Below are 19,864 nucleotides of genomic sequence, written 5' to 3'. Positions count from 1 at the left end.
GCAAGGTTATAGCTGGTCACACACCAGCAGCAATGATATTTGTTATTAAAAGTTACCAACTCTTCGCTTTGATTCTACACCTCCTGGCAGACAGAATTTTCATGCTGGTGCTAACCAATGTTTTGATATAGCGTGGAAGGCTGCTGCCTGTATACACCCCGACCTGGGACTGATAATGCATGTGCCCTGAAGCTGTATGCACACAAAACTAGTTGGGCAGGGCCTACGTGCTGATGCCACTCCAGCGCTTACAGTTTTGGGGACAGTGGCCATCTTTGCAAGTCCAGCCGAGTCTTTTTAGTAATTTTCTCTAGTCCATGTGATCGAGGTTCATACTTGAGTCTTGATTTTTTGCGATTAACTTATACAATAACTACTACACTATATGACACATTTCTGGACCATGTGTGATGAGCTTTTTTAAGCAATTTCTTTCCAGATCGTAATGTTATATGCTGGGGAGCGTGTATATTTCTCCCAACTTCCTGTGTGGATTACTAAAATTTTACGTGGATATCCAATAGTCATCTCATGAGTGCATAGAGGTGAAGGATGAGCACATTTTTCCTTTATTGCACAGTGGAAGTTCTTTATTTCGGAGAGTCACAATTTCTGGCACTCTTTATGGACCCTTTTGGGGTGAATTGCCTTCATTATATGCTGAATTTTATTTGCTGAAGTCGAATTACTAATTGGCTTCTCTTAAAAAAAAATTTTTTGAACAGTGCTGCAGCCAATTGCCTGCAGCACTAATCTGTGTTTTTTGGCAGCAGATGGGTCTCTGCTGTTAGAATACAATAGCGCAGCAGGAATAATTTCTGCATCTACCTGGACTGTAGATTGGGGAATTTTTTTTCTCATCGGCTGGCTGATCATGAAAATACAATTCATCCAAGGCCAGCTTAAGGAGTAGAAAAGGTGGATGGCAAAGTGCACCAAATTTTAGAATGCAAACAAAAGAAACCTTAAGACATGAAGCTTGACCCAAAGCTGAACTCCAGGAATTCAGACACTTTGTAAAATGTGCAGGCATACTATGAGTCAAGTCCTCCGAGGTGAGGTGCATGAAACCTCCTGGACAGCTCTTATTTACATCCGACAGTTTTATGGAGCTCCGGGGATGGTCATCATCTGCCTGCCTCTCCCCCTCTGCTTCCTATTTTTAGAAGCCTTTGTATTTTGTAAATTAGTTAATGCAATACAAAGCGTTCTGACTGGGAAGGAGGCAGCAAGTGGTGGGCACAGCAGCTGCACGCAACATTACAGCTGTGGTTGAGATCAGAAGGTCCAGCGTCCAAGCTCCAGAAATGAAGCGATTGCCATCTTCCCAGAGCTGCATAAAACTGTCGGATATAAATTAAAGAGATAAGCCCATGATGTGGCATGCACCTCATTGGACTTGCGTCATAGTATGCTTGCACATTTTACAAAAGTGGCTTAATCCCCCCCGAGTTCTGCTTTATCACAGTGATGCATAAGTGTGAGGGCAAAAAAAATAAAATAAAAAGGTTAGCCTTTTGCACTGGATCCTACTCTACCCCCCAGTACTACTGCTATCACTTACATTTATCAGTAATTTTTTATGTGTTTTTATTTGTTTTAATGAACTTGTAAGAAAACTGCTGCTAGGGATGCCTGCTCTTACCTCTGCCTCATGTTGCCAACACAATAATATGCTGCCAGAGTCATCACAAATGCCTTGTATCCGAAAGGGGCATACATGTACAGTCTCTGCCTTTGATGCACTATCAGGCCTAAGTGCTGTCAAGTGGGGGAAGGGCTAGATAGTTCAAACCCCATCTAATTTGGACATACTCAAAAACTTACATAGGCTTGAGGCTGGTGAAACAGGATGGCCAGGGAGCTTTGTAAAAGCAAGCATAGCCACCCTGTGGTACCCGCTATGCAGAAACAGGCTCCAGCACCCCCCCCTTTCCTATTACAGTTTAACAAACTACAAAGAAAAATAAAATATGGAGAAGACTTTGAATCCGGTAAATGAGAGCAGAACTTGAGCAGCCCTTTTTTCCTACCCCAAGCTACACATGGTGGGTAGATACGATTCCTGGCATCACAGGGAAAAGTGATGGACAGTATAGAAGAGGACACTTGGAGTCAGTCATGTATGTGCCGAAGATAGGCAAAGAAAAAGCAAAGGACAAAGTCTTCAGTATTGACTGTAGGCTTCCCACAGCGGACCTTTCCTCCTCACAGACTTCATTCTTTGTTCTGAACTTTATCTTTGTGCGGCAGCATCCCTCTTCGTTATGAAAGAAGTTTTACTGCCTTATGCTACATGTGCCCCTGGTGACAGGTATTTGTATTCAAGCAGCAACAGAAGAGGTGCAGGACATATAGACTGGTTAAGCATGGAGAGCCTAAAACTGAATATATATGTGAAGTTTATTAGTGATGTTAATGTAGAGATCTCACCCACTTTCTGACTGCAAGCGCTGATTGAATGCTGGTTTTCCAGCATGACCGTTAACAGAAGCCAATTATTATACTGGCTTCTGTTCAACAAAGATCACACACACAGCTGATTTTTGGCATGTATGTACTCTACACTGCAAGCACTCTCTCTAGCAAAAGGAGATAGGGGAGCAGCACAGTAGTGACAACATCTAATCTCCAGGCAAATTTTGTAAGACTAGCAGTTCCGGTAACAATGTCCATCAGAGCAGATATACTGCTAGAGGCTATAGACACAGGAGTGTCTAGGTAAAAGTTGGCCATACATAGATCAGTTTTTGTAATCAGCCAGCAGGCAGAACAAAAATAACCGAATGGGTTCCTTCATCCACACAAACAAGGTGGATGAAGGAATCCTCCGTACTGTGTTATTGTATTCCAACAGCAGGGCCTCTTCCCCACCCCTGATTGGTTGCAACAGTGACTTAAAAATATTCCAATAATCGCGTTTGAGAGAAATCAGAAACAGCCATAGATGGATCAAATGCTAAACTGACCCGAATTTCAATCCATCTATGATCAGCTTAACTTGCATATCAAGAACTGCATTGCTGTTTTTCAAGAAACATTTAAAGTAAAAAGGTCGATTTGTGTATAGTACTACTAAGGCTCACCTTACACATTACAATCTGACTATACAATCAACTTTAGACTTGCCAAAACTATGTAACATGAGCACCTACCCAAGCCATCAATTCAATCTGTATTCAACCAGGCAGGCCCTTTTACTAAATACTTGTGGGTAGATCCAAAGAAATAGTAAATCACATAGTAACTGTGTACAGTGAGCTTTGGACACATTAACATATGTAAGATAAGATGGCAATTTTTTATTTATTTTTAAAGTACAGGTTCACCTTAAGGTTTTAGAAAAGTAGGACATAACGGGGATCTTGAAATTACCTTTGCACTGCACAACCTATGTTCATGCTCACATACTTTCACCAGTTAATACATCAAAATGGCTCTAAAGCCATTTTGGTGTTTCGTTATAAACTTAATGGGAGACAATGTTTAATAATAAAAAATAAAATGAAAAATACCCTTGACATTACTTTTTGTATTTGATGCCATTACCTGTTCTGAGGACCATCTCCGACCAGATATTCAATGACTCTGTCCACGGCACTCCTCTCTCGTGGGAGAATTGGTCTTACCAATGAAGGTCCTGGTGGATGAATAGCTAAGAGATCACAATTAGAATAGTTTCACATCATTAAATTGTATGCATTAAAACACTTTTTTAAATTGGTGTTACACCAATTTATAGGATTTACCATTTTTAAGTAATCTATTGTATGCTAAAGATGCACTAAAATTTAGACGGCCAAAAACATATCGGTCGGAAATAGTTTTTGGCCATTTTGCCGATGGAGAAAAAAGGTGCTGAAAACGCACACGATTTTACTGTGCTTATGGTGTTTTTCATAGATCGTGTGACTCAAAAACATAACACCGGTGCATTAAAGCGTTCTTGCTGCATTTTCAATACAATGCAACGGGAGGCACATGGTGCGTTTTTTTTTTTACTAAATATGCAGCAAGATTTTTAAAACGGAAGTGCAACCGACCAGTGTGAAGACATGCATAGAGTTTGAAGGGATGCATTTTTATTCAGTTTTTCTTGCACCAAGACCCCTTTCACACTGGGACGGTTTTCAGGCGCTTTAGCATGTGTAAACCAGCACTAAACCAAAATATCACCAATTACCACTTTTACCTAGGTTTCAGCTAATATGTAGTCTATAGATACCCTTTCAAATTACACCACTTTGCAACTCTGCCGGAAGCAGATGGCGAGGGACTACATTAAAATTGCTGTACATTTTGATATCAGAATGGAAAGACAACATAAAAAAATAAATAAAAAAGGAAGGTTTTCAAAGTGAATGAGTTTTTTTTTTTTTTTAACTGTATTATAATGGGGCAGTTTTAGACACCAGTAGTGCTTAGAAAGCATCTTAAGAGACATTGTATTTTATACATAAACAGAAAGAAACCAGTTTTGCTACAAAAACCACAACAGTGCTAAAGCATGAGCCAGTAGTTTAGGCAATTTTCCACCACGTTGCCATTTCTTTCAGAAGGAAAAGTCATGGGCCTCTCCAGCCATGCATCTTGCTGCTCATGCTGTTACAGACAACAGTAATTAATATAAACATCAAAGCAATCATTGCTGGACGAATGGTCATTTCTGTAGGGTTGGCATTCTCTCAACTACCTGCTGGTTATTAATTTACCAACATATGGGAGCGCAGTAGCGAACAAGGGTGGAATTGATTTTTCCTTCCACAAAATAGTGTGAGATATGAACAGAGCCATTTAAAAAAAAAAAAAAAAAGGTTCCTATTTGTTGATCTGCGACACATGCACAGTGATGAAGCAAAGTCTATTCTATGGATAGTCAGCAAATTAGACAAGTCCATAATTGGCATGCAGATAAACAAAAAAAAAAAACTTTGTAAAATCGGTGTGTAAATTATTTTATCAGCACTTTCATATTCTATCACAATTTAGTACAAATGATGATCACATATACTAAAAGGTTTACCCAGTCTTCTTAGTCTGACAAATCTGGGAGTCCAAGTGTGATTTAATAAACTGGCATCTGCTACTCGGGCTTGAGATGGACAGGCCTCCCAGCTGCTCAGCTCACAGTAAGTGGCCAGCCATCAACAATGAATAAGCAAATCAGTCACACATTCATTTCCACATTTCTACAACTGCAATCTGACAATGTGGCCAGTTTGTAACCTAATGTCTATCACAGATCAACACAAGAAAGTTAACTCCAGCTCATCTAGAAGTAGTTTTCAGAAACTATACATTGGAAAATAGCCAATTTACAAACTGCCATTTAACCACACTAGACAGTCAGTCCGAAAGATCACATGGCAAAATGGTTTCGTTTACAGGAACACACTAAGCTTGAACTTTTCTTAGCAACTAGACTTTCAAACCGTATTGCAAAGGTAAAACTAGAAAGTTATGTGAAGAAATAAAGCATGGTAACGCTATTGCGCTATTGCGCTAGTGTAGTGCAGGTATAACTAAATGGTGGACCGCGGGCCTAATGAGGACAGCGTCGCATTCGGACCGCCAGGATTCCATCATTTAGCAGCCTTTCTTCACCCTGACGTCACTCTGCAATTCTCAGAGATCCAACAGCTGGAGGCAGGACTGTTCTGTCCCACCCTCCATCCAGACATGCTGTGCCGATCTCCAATCTGTAAAGTAAGACAGTGAGGAAGGAGGCAAAGTTACAGGGGGTGAGGACAATGTGAAAGGCTTAAAAGGAGCTGAGAAAGGTGTGTGCTGGGCACAGTGATCTTTGAGGCTGATGGCATTAAAAGTTGGAGGAGGGGGACTGTAATGTGAAGGGGGCTGAGGACAATAATGTGGGGCTGGGGGGGGGGGTGTAACAGGGGACTGAGGACAGTAATGTGAAGGGGACTGAGGACAGTAATGTGTGGGATGTACTGTGAAAAAGGTGGTGATGTAAGAGGGGGAGCTGAGGACACTCCTCAAGAGAAGTTCTTGATGTGAAGAAGAGGGAGGGAACTGATGTGCAGTGGGGACTAAGGACGCTGATGTAGGAATGGGTTCAGATCTGTGCATGTGCATTAAGTGCACACTTCGTGGGTAGGTGAGCCAAACAGAATCACAAGACGCCCGTCGCCCAAAAGAAGAAGTTCCACCTACAATTCGGAATGCCATGGTGTGAACAGAGAGTTACAGTAATAGCGGTTTTTAAAAGTTCCTCACAGCTGCTGGCGAGAAGAGCGACCTCTGATTAGTGCTGCCCATCACCATCCACCTGCATGAGGCACAGCAAAGCTCACTGGGATTTGTAGTCTGCCACACCGACAGCAACCAATGCACAAGTCCCTACTATGAAAACTGTATTAAACCAAAAGCAAACATTTTACTGCAGCTTACCAATTCTTATGCTGGCCATACACTCCAAGAAAAATCGTCCGAACGAACTTTCGAAAAACGAACGTTTGGTCGTGAGCACAAACGATAGTGCCATCATGTAATAACCGATAAATCGTTCAGTGGACATAGATACATTTTTATTTATTTTTTTACATATACCTAGTGCAGAAAGTTCGGACGGGAAACACATTAACCTTCTGATTTATCGTTCGTTCGGCAGAAAATTTCCAAACTTGTCCTTCATTTTTTCGGCTCAAAAACATCCCATTGATTATCGATTTTGTGCCCATTAACTGGCCGAAAAACGAAAGAACTGTCTGAACGACCGAATTTCAGCCAAATTTTCGTATAGTGTATGGCCAGCATTAGATGTATTGGTTTCCTATTTTTAGGCTCTCTTCTATTGTCATCAGGTGATCCAGCCAGCAAGTCTTTCATAAGCTCAAGCTCTCCAGTAGAATTAGTTTACATAGAGGAGACAAACCACTTAATGGCAGATAGTGATTAAAATGATTAGCTTTTATTCATGTAAAAATCTTTATCCTAAATAAGAAAAATAAATGGTTTGCTGTAACTGACCATAACGTGTGAGCTGGAGTCTGGCTTCAATTTGTTAGGGTTTCCAAATCTGCCAATACATTTAACAGCACCCTCCCCCGCAGATCGACAATGCTGCTGCACCTCCTCTGCTCATTCATCTGGAGTGGTGTCTCACCAATACAGATCGGGCGTTAATGGCCAGATCGCCACGTGAAAACAGAGGGGAGAAAAGGCCAAAGAAAAGGGAACCGATACAGCCATCACATCGAATGATTGGTAAGCTGCAATATAATACATTTTTGGTTTGGGGTTCAAAGGGTTAGTAATGGTTCCCGTTTTATTTTTTATTTTTAAACAGACATGTCAATACTTACCTCCACTGTGCAGCTCATTTTGCACAGAGTGGCCCCGATCGTCCTCTTCTGGAGTCCCACGGTAGCTTTCTCGGCTCCTCCCTGCAATAGTTAAACCCCTCTGGGAAGCTCTCTCCCGTGGGGGTTACCTTGCGGGCGCGCTCCCGTCCATAGACGCCGAGTGTATGACTCGTCCCGTCCCCCCCGGTTGTCACGTCATTGGATTTGATTGACAGCAGCGGGAGCCAATGGCTGCGTTGCTATCAGCGTGTTCACAACGCGGGGGACTTTTGACGGCTCAGGCAAGTAAAACGGGGGGGGGGTGGATGGATGGGGGGGCCCAAGATTGCCAGGTCTTTTTTCACCTTAATGCATAGGATGCATTAAGGTGAAAAAACACGAACCTTTACAACCCCTTTAAGAACTAAAAACAAACATTTTTTACTATTCCACCTACAGGTAGTAAAAGACATTCATAGCTGTATTTATGCTGCAGTTAAAAGCATTTGAAGTTGCCTGTGCAATGCACGATGGGCTGTAACCTTAGCAGTTAATACTGGAAAATGCAGAAATAAGAATAGTGCCATGGACTATAAAGGCCACAATCTTATGCCTTGTCCATGCAAATTCCCAAGCATATAAATACCAGTTGTACAGCCGAGCTCTTGGTGCATCAAAGCACATGTTCACATAGGCTAATCATGCATGTTTTGCACCAAATGGCCTACACTACAGCCAACTCTATCCCAAAACAGTAAAATCAGCCAGGAAAAATCCAATCCGATCCATTTATTCTTTCCCAAAAGAAATAATCCAGAGAGCTATTGGCCAACGTAAAGCCATCATTCGGAGATGTACTTTGCTGTAGAAAGTAACATTTGATTACCAGCCCTTTTCAGACTAATTAAGCATAACTGCTGGCTCCAGCAGTAAGTAAACATGCCAATAAAGTAAAAACATTTTATACCACCCGCCACTCTCAACAAGAAGAAAACCTGCTAAAACATCCATTCATAAGCAGTTGACGTTGCCCACATTTGCAATCTAGTCAGACAGATATCTGATTTGTTTCTACAGTCTAATTAAGCTGGCTTACCTAATCTGTTCTAATAAAGTACGCACAGAAAAAAAAAAAAGTGTTAAAAACTGCAGGTATTAGTAAAGTTTGAATATATATTCTAGACGTGTTTGCCTTTTTAACGGATCCATATAAATCTGAAGCTTTCCTAAACCCAGGGCTGTAAAAAAAAGGTATGTTATATATCGTTGACTACAGAATACTGCAAAGTTTTATTGCCATTTAAACAAAGAAGCCATAACAGTTAAACGAGCTCTAGCAATAGGCTTCAGTATCACAAGGTGCCAGCTGTAAAGAGTTATGGCTAATTGAATATGGAACTCCTGCTTAATCAGATAACTGTGCTCCTATTTCCAAATGAAATGCCATTTCCATGGTGTCTGAATATTACCCAGTTTATTGGTAACCAGAGAAAACTATATAAACTGTAAATAACAGTAAGTGTTCTGTTTACCCATTCCAGATATGGCAGGGGAAGGCATACCAGGACGTCTCTGTACGAGGGTTGACTGTAATCCTGGCTGAGCAGTTCGCTCAGGGGGTCCGCCAGGAGCTGAGGTGTCCCTTTGAAGACCTGGAGTCGCCGCCAGCAGCCCTGGAACTTGTGGAGATCCCTGGTTGGGGTTTACTGGGGTAGACACACTTAAGTTCCTTTGAGTTGCCGTCCTCTGGCGTAGATCTAAGGGAAGCATGTACAATACATGAGACATTTAACGATTCATTACACCCTGCTGAAAAAAAAGTAATAGAGCTCATGTAACATTATAAACCTGGTCACAAAAGAGGAGGGAAAAAAAAAAAAATAAAGTACATGAAAACGAGAGGTGCCAAATCATGGCATTGCTGAATTACAAAATAAAGTCATTAACTGAGCTGCAAGGTGCCGCCTCAAAGCTCCTGATAAGCCTTTTTTAGAGTTCCTATTGAGTCTATTAACTCCCTGAAAAGGGTCTCCAACACTACTGGAAATGAATATCACGTTTAAGCTTACATTGAAATGTAACATGTATAATGAATAATGGCCAATTGGCTGTCCAGGGCTGCATGTGGGCCCCAAACCAAAAGAAAAAAAAAATATGCATTTTTATCACCATTATTATTAAGTGTCAACTCAACTTGCTCCAAAACCGATTCATTTGGTGAGTGAAAAATAATGCTATAGACTGTATTAGGGTTGTCCCGATACCACTTTTTAAGACAGAGTACAAGTACCGATACGTTTTTTCATTTTATTTTTTAAATTTTTTTATTTTTTATTATTCTTTACAATTTTTTCTTTTGCGGGGGGGGGGGGGCTTTGGTGAGATATTGGGGGTCTGATATCTCCTCTTTGAGACAGAGAAAGGGACCCCAGTCCCTTTCTCTGCGGCCTCAGCTGCACTGTAGATGAATGGAAAGGAGACAGCGGCTCCTCTCCATTCATAAACCGAGACATTGTAACACAGTTACTATGCTCAGTTATGAATAGACAGTCAGTGATCACTGACTGTTCATTCGGAAAAGGGCTACTTCCTCCACTCTCCATCCTGACAGATCGAGGACAGAAAAGGTGGAGGAGCACATGGAGGGGGATCGGAGCACAACTGACTGCCAAAGTATCGGATTAGGCATCGGATCATTTGCCCGAGTACAAGTACTCTGGCAAATTCTCTGTATCGACACCGATACTAGTATCGGGACAACCGTAGACTAGGTCATGGATATCACATAAGCCTGAATTCTGTCAATGAGAATACACTGCCAATCCTGTACTAGAAATTAAAGGTGCAGGAGCCCTGACTTCAATATTACCTACTGCTTTGAGCTATATTGTTTCAATAGAAAAATTGACCTCTTCCAAAATTGCTCTTGACCCTCAGTCCACCGGATTTTTTTGCCACCTTGCACCGCCAGGGTCCCATGGGCCCTGTACTATAGGTTGGTACATTAAATGAATAACTTCTGGTACATATAATGAATAAAAGATTTTGTAGAATTAGTTTTATTGTGAAACAGGGTAATTATGGATTCTGATTATAATTTTAGCTGGTAAAATATTGAATAACCATGAAATACTAACCAATGCTTACTCATTTGGTGATAAAGTGTATTCTCCATATTTTGCGCACTAACTGTGAAGTGTATTTTGCCTATTATTTTGCACGTATGTATAGAAAAAAAAGAAAACAAATGCGCGGTCTTAAAATAAGAAACAATAGCAGCCGGCTCAACAAAAGATCAATCTGTGAAATAAACAAAGTAAAAATGGTATAGTGCAGTGCTAAATCTAGCAATTGAAAGGAGTAGGGCTCCTGTTTAGTGAATCTCTGATATCAGATTTTGTCTGAAGTGCAAAAAACAAAAAAACATAGAAAATTAATGGAATAATGACACTCAATGTGACTAACACATGATAAACAACACATTTACATGAAACAAAAAAGGTACATGTGCATAGTTATATAGTCCATAAAGTGATTCCAGTGGATAAAGTGACTTTCCAAGGTGAGTAGTTATAAACCAGTTTGTCTGTAGATATTCCACCACAAATAGAAAAAGAGGCTTACAAGACACGTTGAACCCAACTAGGCATACAAATTAAGATATAGCCTCTAAAATAAGATACATAAACATTGTAAAGGGTAGTACCATCATCCAGGAATTGAAGTATAAAGAGATTGGTTCTTTGGTCCTTTGGTTTGGGGACCTTAGACCCAAAGAGAAGGGAGGGCGCGGTTGGACTATTGCAGTGCTGGTAAGTGAAATAAGACCAAACATGAAGTTATAAATATAAAGCAAAAGAAAAAAATAGGATTTTTATAACAGCTTACCTGTAAAATCCTTTTCTTGAAGTACATCACGGGACACAGAGAAGCATAGTAATTACTATGTGGGTTATAGAGTCTACCTTCAGGTGATGGACACTGGCACGCCCTTAAGGCAAGAAGTTCCCTCCCCTATATAACCCCTCCCATACCGGGAGTACCTCAGTTTTGTAGCAAGCAATAAGTGTCCCAAATACCCCAAAAGAGGGGCGGGAGCTCTGTATCCTGTGATGTACTTCAAGAAAAGGATTTTACAGGTAAGCTGTTATAAAAATCCTATTTTCTTTATCGTACATCACGGGACACAGAGAAGCATAGTAATTACTATGTGGGACGTCCTAAAGCAATGCCAATGAGGGGAGGGAGACCCCAAAAGATAAGCCGGGCGCCATTAGACATGAGGAATCAAACTGCAGCCTGCAGCACACTGCGCCCAAAGGCGCTCTCCTCATTTTTTCTTATGTCCAATTGATAAAATTTAGTAAAAGTATGGACAGACGACCATGTCGCGGCCTTGCAGACCTGAGCCATGGAGGCTTGATGATGCACTTCCCAGGAAGTACCCACCGCTCTAGTGGAATGTGCTTTAACCTTAAACGGGGGAACCTTTCCCCTCAAGCCATAGGCTTGAGTAATGACCTGCCGAATCCATTTGGAGATAGTGGACTTTGACGCTGCCTGCCCACATCTGGGACCTTCTGGCAGGATAAACAATGTATCAGTCTTCCGGACCTGAGCAGTAGCCCTAAGATAGATTTTAACCGCTCTTAATACGTCTAGCGTATGCAGAGACTTCTCCCTTGCAGAACTAGGTTCTGAGAAAAAAGAAGGGAGAACAAGATCCTGATTCAAATGAAAATTTGAAACAACTTTAGGAAAGAAAGCCGGGTGAGGCCGTAGGACCACTCTATCCTTATGGAATATAAGGTACGGTTCCTTACAAGAGAAGGCCGCCAACTCCGAAACCCTCCTAGCGGAGGTTATGGCTATCAAAAAAATCACCTTCCTGGTCAGAAGGACCAAAGGAATATGAGCCAAGGGCTCAAATGGTTGTTTCTGCAAGACAGAACGGACCAGATTGACTGGTGGATTAAGCTGGATCACACCTTGCAAAAACTCCAGAATTCTGCCAATGAGATACCTCCGGGGATGCCAACCCCTGGTCTCGCACCAGGCCACATAAGATTTCCAAACTCGGTAATGGATAAGGCTGGATGCCGGTTTTCTGGCATTAATCAAAGTAGATGCTACCGTATTAGAGAGACCCCTTCTCTTTAAGATATGGGACTCAATAGCCAAGCCGTCAAATTCAGAGACGGTAAGGAAGGATGGAATATTGGCCCCTGGGACAATAGGTCCTGCCGAAGCGGAAGGGACCACGGTTGTCCCACGGACATCCTTCCAATGTCCGCGAACCAGGAGGAACCAGAATCACTGGTCTTCCTTCCGACTTTACCCTGCGAAGAAGACGGGGTAATAATTGCAGCGGAGGAAACGCATACATTAGGGAGAACTGGTCCCATGGGAACACCAGTGCATCCGTGCCGTAAGCAAGTGGATCACTGGTTCGGGACAGAAAGTTGCCCACCCTTGCATTGATCCTCGATGCAAAGAGATCGACATCTGGTGTTCCCCACCTCTGACAAATGCCCTGGAAGATGTCGGGGTGAAGAGTCCATTCCCCTGGAAGCACCTGTTGGCGGCTTAGGTAGTCTGCTCGCCAATTGTCTATTCCCGGAATGAACACTGCAGATATGCATGGGACATATTTTTCTGCCCAGGTCAGAATTCGATTCACCTCTCTTTGGGCTGCACGACTTCTTGTGCCCCCCTGGTGATTTATGTATGCCACAGCTGTGACATTGTCCGATTGAACCCTGACCGGAAGACCCTTCAGCCTGTCTGACCAGGCTGACAGGGCTAGATGAACTGCTCAAATTTCTAGCAGATTTATGGGTAGAGACCTCTCGGAGGTTGACCATTTCCCCTGGAGAGACAAGCCCCCCAGGACTGCACCCCAGCCTAGCAGACTGGCGTCCGTGGTCACAACCTGCCATGTCATGGGAACAAAGGACTTCCCCTTTAGCAGGTTCCGGGGAACCAGCCACCAACAAAGGCTCTGCCGGACTGACCGGGAGAGGGACATAGGTAGGTCCAAGGCTTGAACTTTTTTGTTCCATGCGGACAGAATGGCGTGCTGAAGTTCCCTTGAGTGGAACTGCGCGAATGGGACGGCCTCGAATTAAGCTACCATTTTCCCCAGTAACCTCATACAGAGGCGAATGGGAGGCTGACGCCTTGTTTTGACTAGTTGAACTAGTTCTCTTAAAGCCTCGAACTTCCTTTGGGGCAAGAAGACCCTTTTTTGCTTTGTGTCTATGAGTAGACCCAAATATTCGAGCTTTTGCACAGGCATTAAAGGGGTTGTAAAGACAAAAATATGTTCCTCTTAAATTAAAGTCTGACGGTAGCTGATGAAGTAAAAAGTAATGTTTTGCATTATAACTAGTTTGATACCTGTTGAAATCGAGCTGTTTTATTCACCTCCGTCACTCCTGAATCATTATTCTCACTGACTTCCTGGTTTGCGGTGCGCATTCATTCTTGCTACATCACGGCCTAATGGGAACTACAGTTCCCATTAGGCTTAGCCTCCATGCCTGTATATGGGATAGGAGATCATCTTCATGAAGGGCTGTAGTCATAGGGAGGGGGTGAGCACATTCTGCTTTCCACCATGCAAAACGGCTCAGATGCTGGTGGAAAGCAAGAAGAGGAGTGACAGGAAATGGCATTTTCAAACCTGGATTACTGTATTTTGGAGGTCAAAAGGAAAAACGAGGTAAGTGATATTTAAATGCTCTAGCTTACAGCAATCAATTGATCTAATAAAAAACAAACCTTTAGTGTTCCTTTAAGGCTGACTTGTCCAGGTTGAGGACCCAACCCATGGACTCCAGAAATGTTACGGTTCTGTGTACCCCTGAGTTTAGATCGGCCACTGACCGATCTACCAACAATAGGTCGTCTAGATAGGCTACTATGGATATGCCTTGAGACCTTAGATAGGCTAACAGTGGGGCCAATACCTTTGTGAAAACACGAGGTGCGGTGGCTAGACCAAAGGGTAAGGCCACGAATTGAAAGTGGCGCTGGTTTACCGCGAAGCAGCTTCTGATGGTCGAGGAAGATAGGAACGTGCAAGTATGCGTCCTTTATATCGATGGACGCCAGAAGTTCCCCTCCTTGCAGGGAGGCAACCACCGACCGGATTGATTCCATCCGGAATGATTGGACCGTTAGGAACTGGTTTAAGGCCTTGGGGTCCAGAATGGGTCTTACATACCCGTTTGGTTTGGGGACGGTGAAGAGATTGGAATAAAACCCCAAACCTTGTTCTTCCACTGGCAGTTCTCTGATTACCCCTTGGGATAATAGATGATCTAAGGCCAATGCTAAGGACCTTCTTTTTCCGGGGTCCTTCGGGACGTTCGAGGCTAGGAAGCGAGGTGGAGGAAATTTGCTCAACTCCAGCTTGTAGCCCCCGGAGACCGTAGAGAGGACCCACTTGTCTTGGAACCTCCCTAACCAAGCCTCCGCAAACAGCTGAAGTCTTCCCCCCACCCGGCTGAGTGGGGGAGAACCTTCATAATGCTGACTTAGATGCTGGCTTGGCCCACTTTGGCTCAGAAGCACTTTGGACGGATCCGGATTTCATGGAGGCTTTTTACATCCAATATGGATCCCTCCAGTGGAGCTCCTTGGAGCACATGTTCACTCGTGACCAACACCTTAGACACTGGCGAAAATTGACAAAATTCAAAATAATAATGACCATACATAACACCAAAGGGGTAATCCCCTTAGGGGGGGAGAAAACACAATGGGTTAGAGGGTCACAACAAAAGTCTTGACTAGTTTCGTGGAAAGACCGCTTCATCAGAAGAATGTCTATACAACCCCGCCAGTCGAGAACAACGAAAGTCACCAAATGGGGTCCCACGTGGCAGCCAGAAAGGGGGGACATATGTAAATGGACCTTGGATACAGAGCATCGGTGTGTATTGAGGGGTCCCAGGAGTGGGAACCCAACTGAGGCAAGTGCTGAGGGCACATGTTGACACAGCAACAGGTAAACATTGTGGCAACAATGTGTGAGAGGAGGGGGACAAGATTTGTCCCAGGGTAGCAACGAGGTGGTGAGGCTAGCCGGTGAACCTAGCTGTGGACTTGGTAAAGCCGCAGCGGTCCTGGGAAAGGACGTCCATTACAGTCCAACCGCGCCCTCCCTTCTCTTTGGTTTGGGGACCTTAGACCCAATCTCTTTTTACTCCAACTAGGCATACGCCCAATGAGTCAGAGCTTTTAGTATAGAACACACAGGGGAGAGAATCAATGTCAGCATACACAGCTTCCAATGTGGACATATGAACCGGAGGTCCGTCACACTATTGTTTCCAATAGGCCTCAACCAAGGATATAGTGACCAAAACTCAAAAGGCAATTCATCCAAATAGTACATTGATAAAAGGAGAGAGAGAGAGAGAGAGAGAGAGAGAGCATCAGCCACATAGTGCTATACCATTTAGACAAAAAATATATTTATTGTAAAAGTAAAAATGGACACTCACATTTGAGAAGGTGTTAAAAAGCATGTAGATAAAATCAAATAATCGCAGCGGCTTCAGCAAAGCCCGTCCCGATAATGATAAAAATGTTAAAAAAAAATTGTCAATTGAGAGAAACACGACATTTTGATATGTAGGTATAGGGCAGGGGTGGCAAACTTAAATTCATCAGGGGCAGCATTAGCAGTATGGTTGCCCTCAAAGGGCCGGTTGTATAGGACTATGCATCTACTCTTTATTATCATAAATAATTGCGCTACGTACACAGTGGAGGGGTCAGGATTGCTCTACATAAACAGTGCATGGGTCAGGATTGCGCTACATACACAGTGCAGGGGTCAGGATTGCGCTACGTACAAAGTTTAGGGGTCAGGATTGCGCTACGTACAAAGTGGAGGGGTCAGGATTGCGCTACGTACAGAGTGCAGGGGTCAGGATTGCACTACGTACAGAGTGCAGGGGTCAGGATTGCGCTACGTACAGAGTGGAGGGGTCAGAATTGCGCTACATACACAGTGGAGGGGTCAGGATTGCGCTACGTACACAGTGCAGGGGTCAGGATTGCGCCCAAAAATTCCTCAAATCTGTACTCTCTCTTACCTTCCTACCTGGCCCAGGTCTGGTACCTCCCTGTATAGGCAGCTCCCTCTTTGTATTGGGCTATACTTAGTACCTTCTTTTTTAGTGGGGTATAGATGGTACCATCCCTCTATGGGTGGATCTCTGAGTTTAGTATCAGTACTTTGTTATATGTTTTTTTTTTCACCATAACTGCAAAATAGCAGCACACGCTTCATTAACACAAGCCTCAGGACACAGCCCGCTGGATGGGGGGAAAAAAAGCTGCCAAAAAAAGCTGCCAGCAATCTCTGCCACTATGCACACAGTCAGTGCATGCAAAAAAGCGGACATCGCTGGCTGGAGGGACTGGGGAGGTGGGGGTGGAGGTGAAGACAGGACAGAGGTGGAGGCGGAAACCAGAGCGGCATCGTAAGCTGAGACAGGGGTGGAAATGCGGCGGTGGAGGCGGAGACAGAGCGGCATAGTAAGCTGAGGGAGAAGATGTTTATTCCTGTGCTCACGGAGACTGACCAGCCGTGCATGCGCCAAATTGCAGGACAGAGGGGGGGGATGTTTTTCCTTGCTGGGATACCTGCCAGATAAAAAGAAGAGGTAGTGGACGGAGGCTGCTGTGCGGGCCACATTACAAGGCCCGGCACCCCGGATTCGGCCCGCGGGCCTTGTGTTTGCCACCCCTGGTGTAGGGCATAGGTAGTTAGAAAAGTTGTGCCAATATGAAAAAAGTTTCACTGTCCACAGTTCGAACACACCACTTTCAGATGTTCTTGACATAGATTTTTCTTTTACACACACACACACACACACACACCGTTTGAGTTTTACTGTCTTTGCGGTTAGGGCAGATACTGCAACATGCTTTCTTTCTTGGTGGTTCTTCTGAGGTTAAAGTTTGAGGAATGTCAGGCCCCTCAAATACTCCAGTCAGTGCTTTCCCAAGATGTGTACGGAAAACCTTTTTGTGCGATTTACTTGCATTCCAGTATGGTTTTAGGGACATCCAGCTAATGTAGGCATTGATAGTACCAACAGCCAAAATGCTATAAAATAGAACCATTGGCCATCTTCTGGTTATTCATTTAGTAGTGCAGGTACAAACCATCTGATCCAACATATCAACGCCTCCTTTTGTCTCATTGTACGACATGAAATCTCTCTGGAATGCATAGATCTCAAAAGGGTAACAACTTTGTTTTTCTTGGGACAGTATGATCATCACATCTTTCTGGAAACCAGAGTAGAGCAGACATTTTGTTTTTTGTGGTCACGAATTCTTGGGGCAGTTTTTTGTTTTTACAAATTGTTCCAACAACCGATTTTCTTCTTCAGTAATTTTTTAGCTAACTGCAGGCTTGTGAAAAAGTTATCACAAGTGAGGTTTCTTCCAGAATGTAATATTCCTTGAGCAAAATACATTACCACTCACTCCCCCTGATTAACTTCCTTCCTTGGTCTTGACATTTCCCGATGTACACCTGCATAGTAAATAGTTCTATTCAGATGAAGATGGTAAATCAGTTTGGGTGGTAGGTGCTGTGATGGTGCCATCATCAGAATCCGAGTTGTCTTCTACAAGGATGTCATTTACTTTGTTTTAGTCATCCGATGGCTCGTAATCTGATGGGTTACAGAGGTTTGGTACCTAAAAGCCCAACATACTCCTACAGATCAGGAGTGGACACACACCAGCTCAGGAGGCAGCTTTTGTTTAAGAGCACAAGCTCTTGTAATCAAGTTCCTCATCCATTATGCAATGGTGGATTTTGAAGCAAGGCGCTTCTTGCGAGATCCCAAAGAAAAAAAAAAAGAAGGAATCACTTTGCCTGGATGTAGTCAGAGCCAGAGTACCTAAAAACTACTGCCTCCCTTCTACAATGTATAGAGACTTCCTTTGGATGCTTAGGAACAGCGCATGAGGATGCTAAACAAGGTCCTCATTGAGATGGAACATTGAAACCACCTTTGGAAGAAAGGACGTCCTGGGCATAATACAATCTTGCTGTTATGAATGAGGAAAGGCTCTTTACAGGGAAGAGCCGCTAGTTCACAGACGCATCTGACAAGCACAACTACCAAATAGACCATTTTGCAGGCTAGAATCTAGAGAAATATTCCAGGTTTGTTCAAATGGTGTTTTTTGCAGAGCAGAGATAATCAAATTAAGGTCCCTGGGAAGACGACATGAAACAACCTGAACATAGGTTCTCACAAGAGAATGAGAAGCCAAAAGGCCTTTAGACAAGAATAGACAAGGCCATACTTTTTATTTTGGGGTGCCAAGAGCAAAGCCTGGTACACAGTTCGATTTTTCGGACAACCGAAGGTCTGATTTTTGTCAAAAGGGCGTGTGACAGGATCTTGTCTTGCATTCTAATATTACACAAATTGTCGTGCCACAAAATATGAACGTAGTGATGTACTACAAGGAATTTCAGCTCTTGAGCGCCACCCTTTGGGCGCCTTCTGCTAATTTTGTGTTTGGTGAGGATTCCGAGCATGCGTGTTCGTACTTTCGACTTGTGTGACAGATTTGTGTACGGACCATCCGAAAATCTGACGAGGAGACGTCCTTTGACAAAAATTTACTAGCCTGTCATTTAACATTTGTTGTTGGAAAACGGTTGTCAAAAAAGGAGCGTACTAACGGTAAGAATTTCGGACAACAGTTGTCAAAAGACAATCCCCTTACGAAAATAGAACAATGTGCAAGAGGCTTTAGATCAGGGATATGCAATTAGCGGACCTCCAGATGTTGCAAAACTACAAATCCCATTATGCCTCTGCCTCTGGGTGTCATGCTTGTGACTGTCAGAGCCTTGCTATGCCTCATGGGATTTGTAGTTCTGCAACAGCTGGAGGTCCGCTAATTGCATATCCCCGTTTTAGATCATGGGTCTTCAAACTGTGACCCTCCAGTTGTTCAGGAACTACAATTACCATCATGCCTAGTCATGTCTGTGAATGTCAGAGCTTTACAATAAGCTATGATTAAGCACTAATTTATAGCGCAAAATGCGTCAGCTGTTTTACTCCCGTGTAGTGTGCTGTGACTTGTAGTGCATTTTTCCTTTTTAAAATAAAGACAACCATCAAGGTTTTTTGGAGTGCGGCTGTTCATATTTTCTTTTTCCATTCAGCTTTACAATGCCATAGTTGGAGGATCCCTGCTTTAGATGCTGATCAAGACCTGGTCGCACAAGGCCAGATTGTGAGGCACAGCGTAATCTCTGGGACTGAATGCTAAACCTAACCGCTTTCCGTCCCGCGCTTTAGCCTAAAGACAGCTACAGTGCGGGCTTCCAGTGGAGGGAGGGTGTCAATAGACGCCCTCCCATGATCTCGCTGCTACCCCGCCCCCTGCGATGCAGGGGTGGCGTGCTCTGCAATAGTCTAATCCTGACTCCCATGATTACAGAGCAGGGTAAAGGGCCAATCACAGAGGCACTTTACCACATGATAAGCTGTCAGCAA

The 19,864-nt window shown here is 43.4% G+C and overlaps 1 protein-coding gene across 5 annotated transcripts in view; it reads right to left on the bottom strand.

Moving 5' to 3' along the window:
- The window catches only part of LNPK (lunapark, ER junction formation factor), a 151,298-nt gene that overhangs the window by 15,033 nt on the left and 116,401 nt on the right, over window positions 1-19,864 (bottom strand). For 2 of the 5 annotated variants that reach the window (XM_040357696.1, XM_040357697.1), the window contains exons 9-10: window positions 8,837-9,061; window positions 3,550-3,655 (exon numbers count right to left, since the gene is read on the bottom strand). In XM_040357696.1, coding sequence (XP_040213630.1) covers window positions 3,550-3,655; window positions 8,837-9,061 — 331 coding nt within the window. The remainder of the gene's footprint in view (window positions 1-3,549; window positions 3,656-8,836; window positions 9,062-19,864) is intronic. The other 3 variants (XM_040357698.1, XM_040357700.1, XM_040357699.1) reach the window with 3 other exon arrangements.

Source organism: Rana temporaria, chromosome 6 (assembly GCF_905171775.1).
Source record: "Rana temporaria chromosome 6, aRanTem1.1, whole genome shotgun sequence".
NCBI lineage: Eukaryota > Metazoa > Chordata > Amphibia > Anura > Ranidae > Rana > Rana temporaria.
This window is presented reverse-complemented; position numbering and strand designations above follow the sequence as displayed.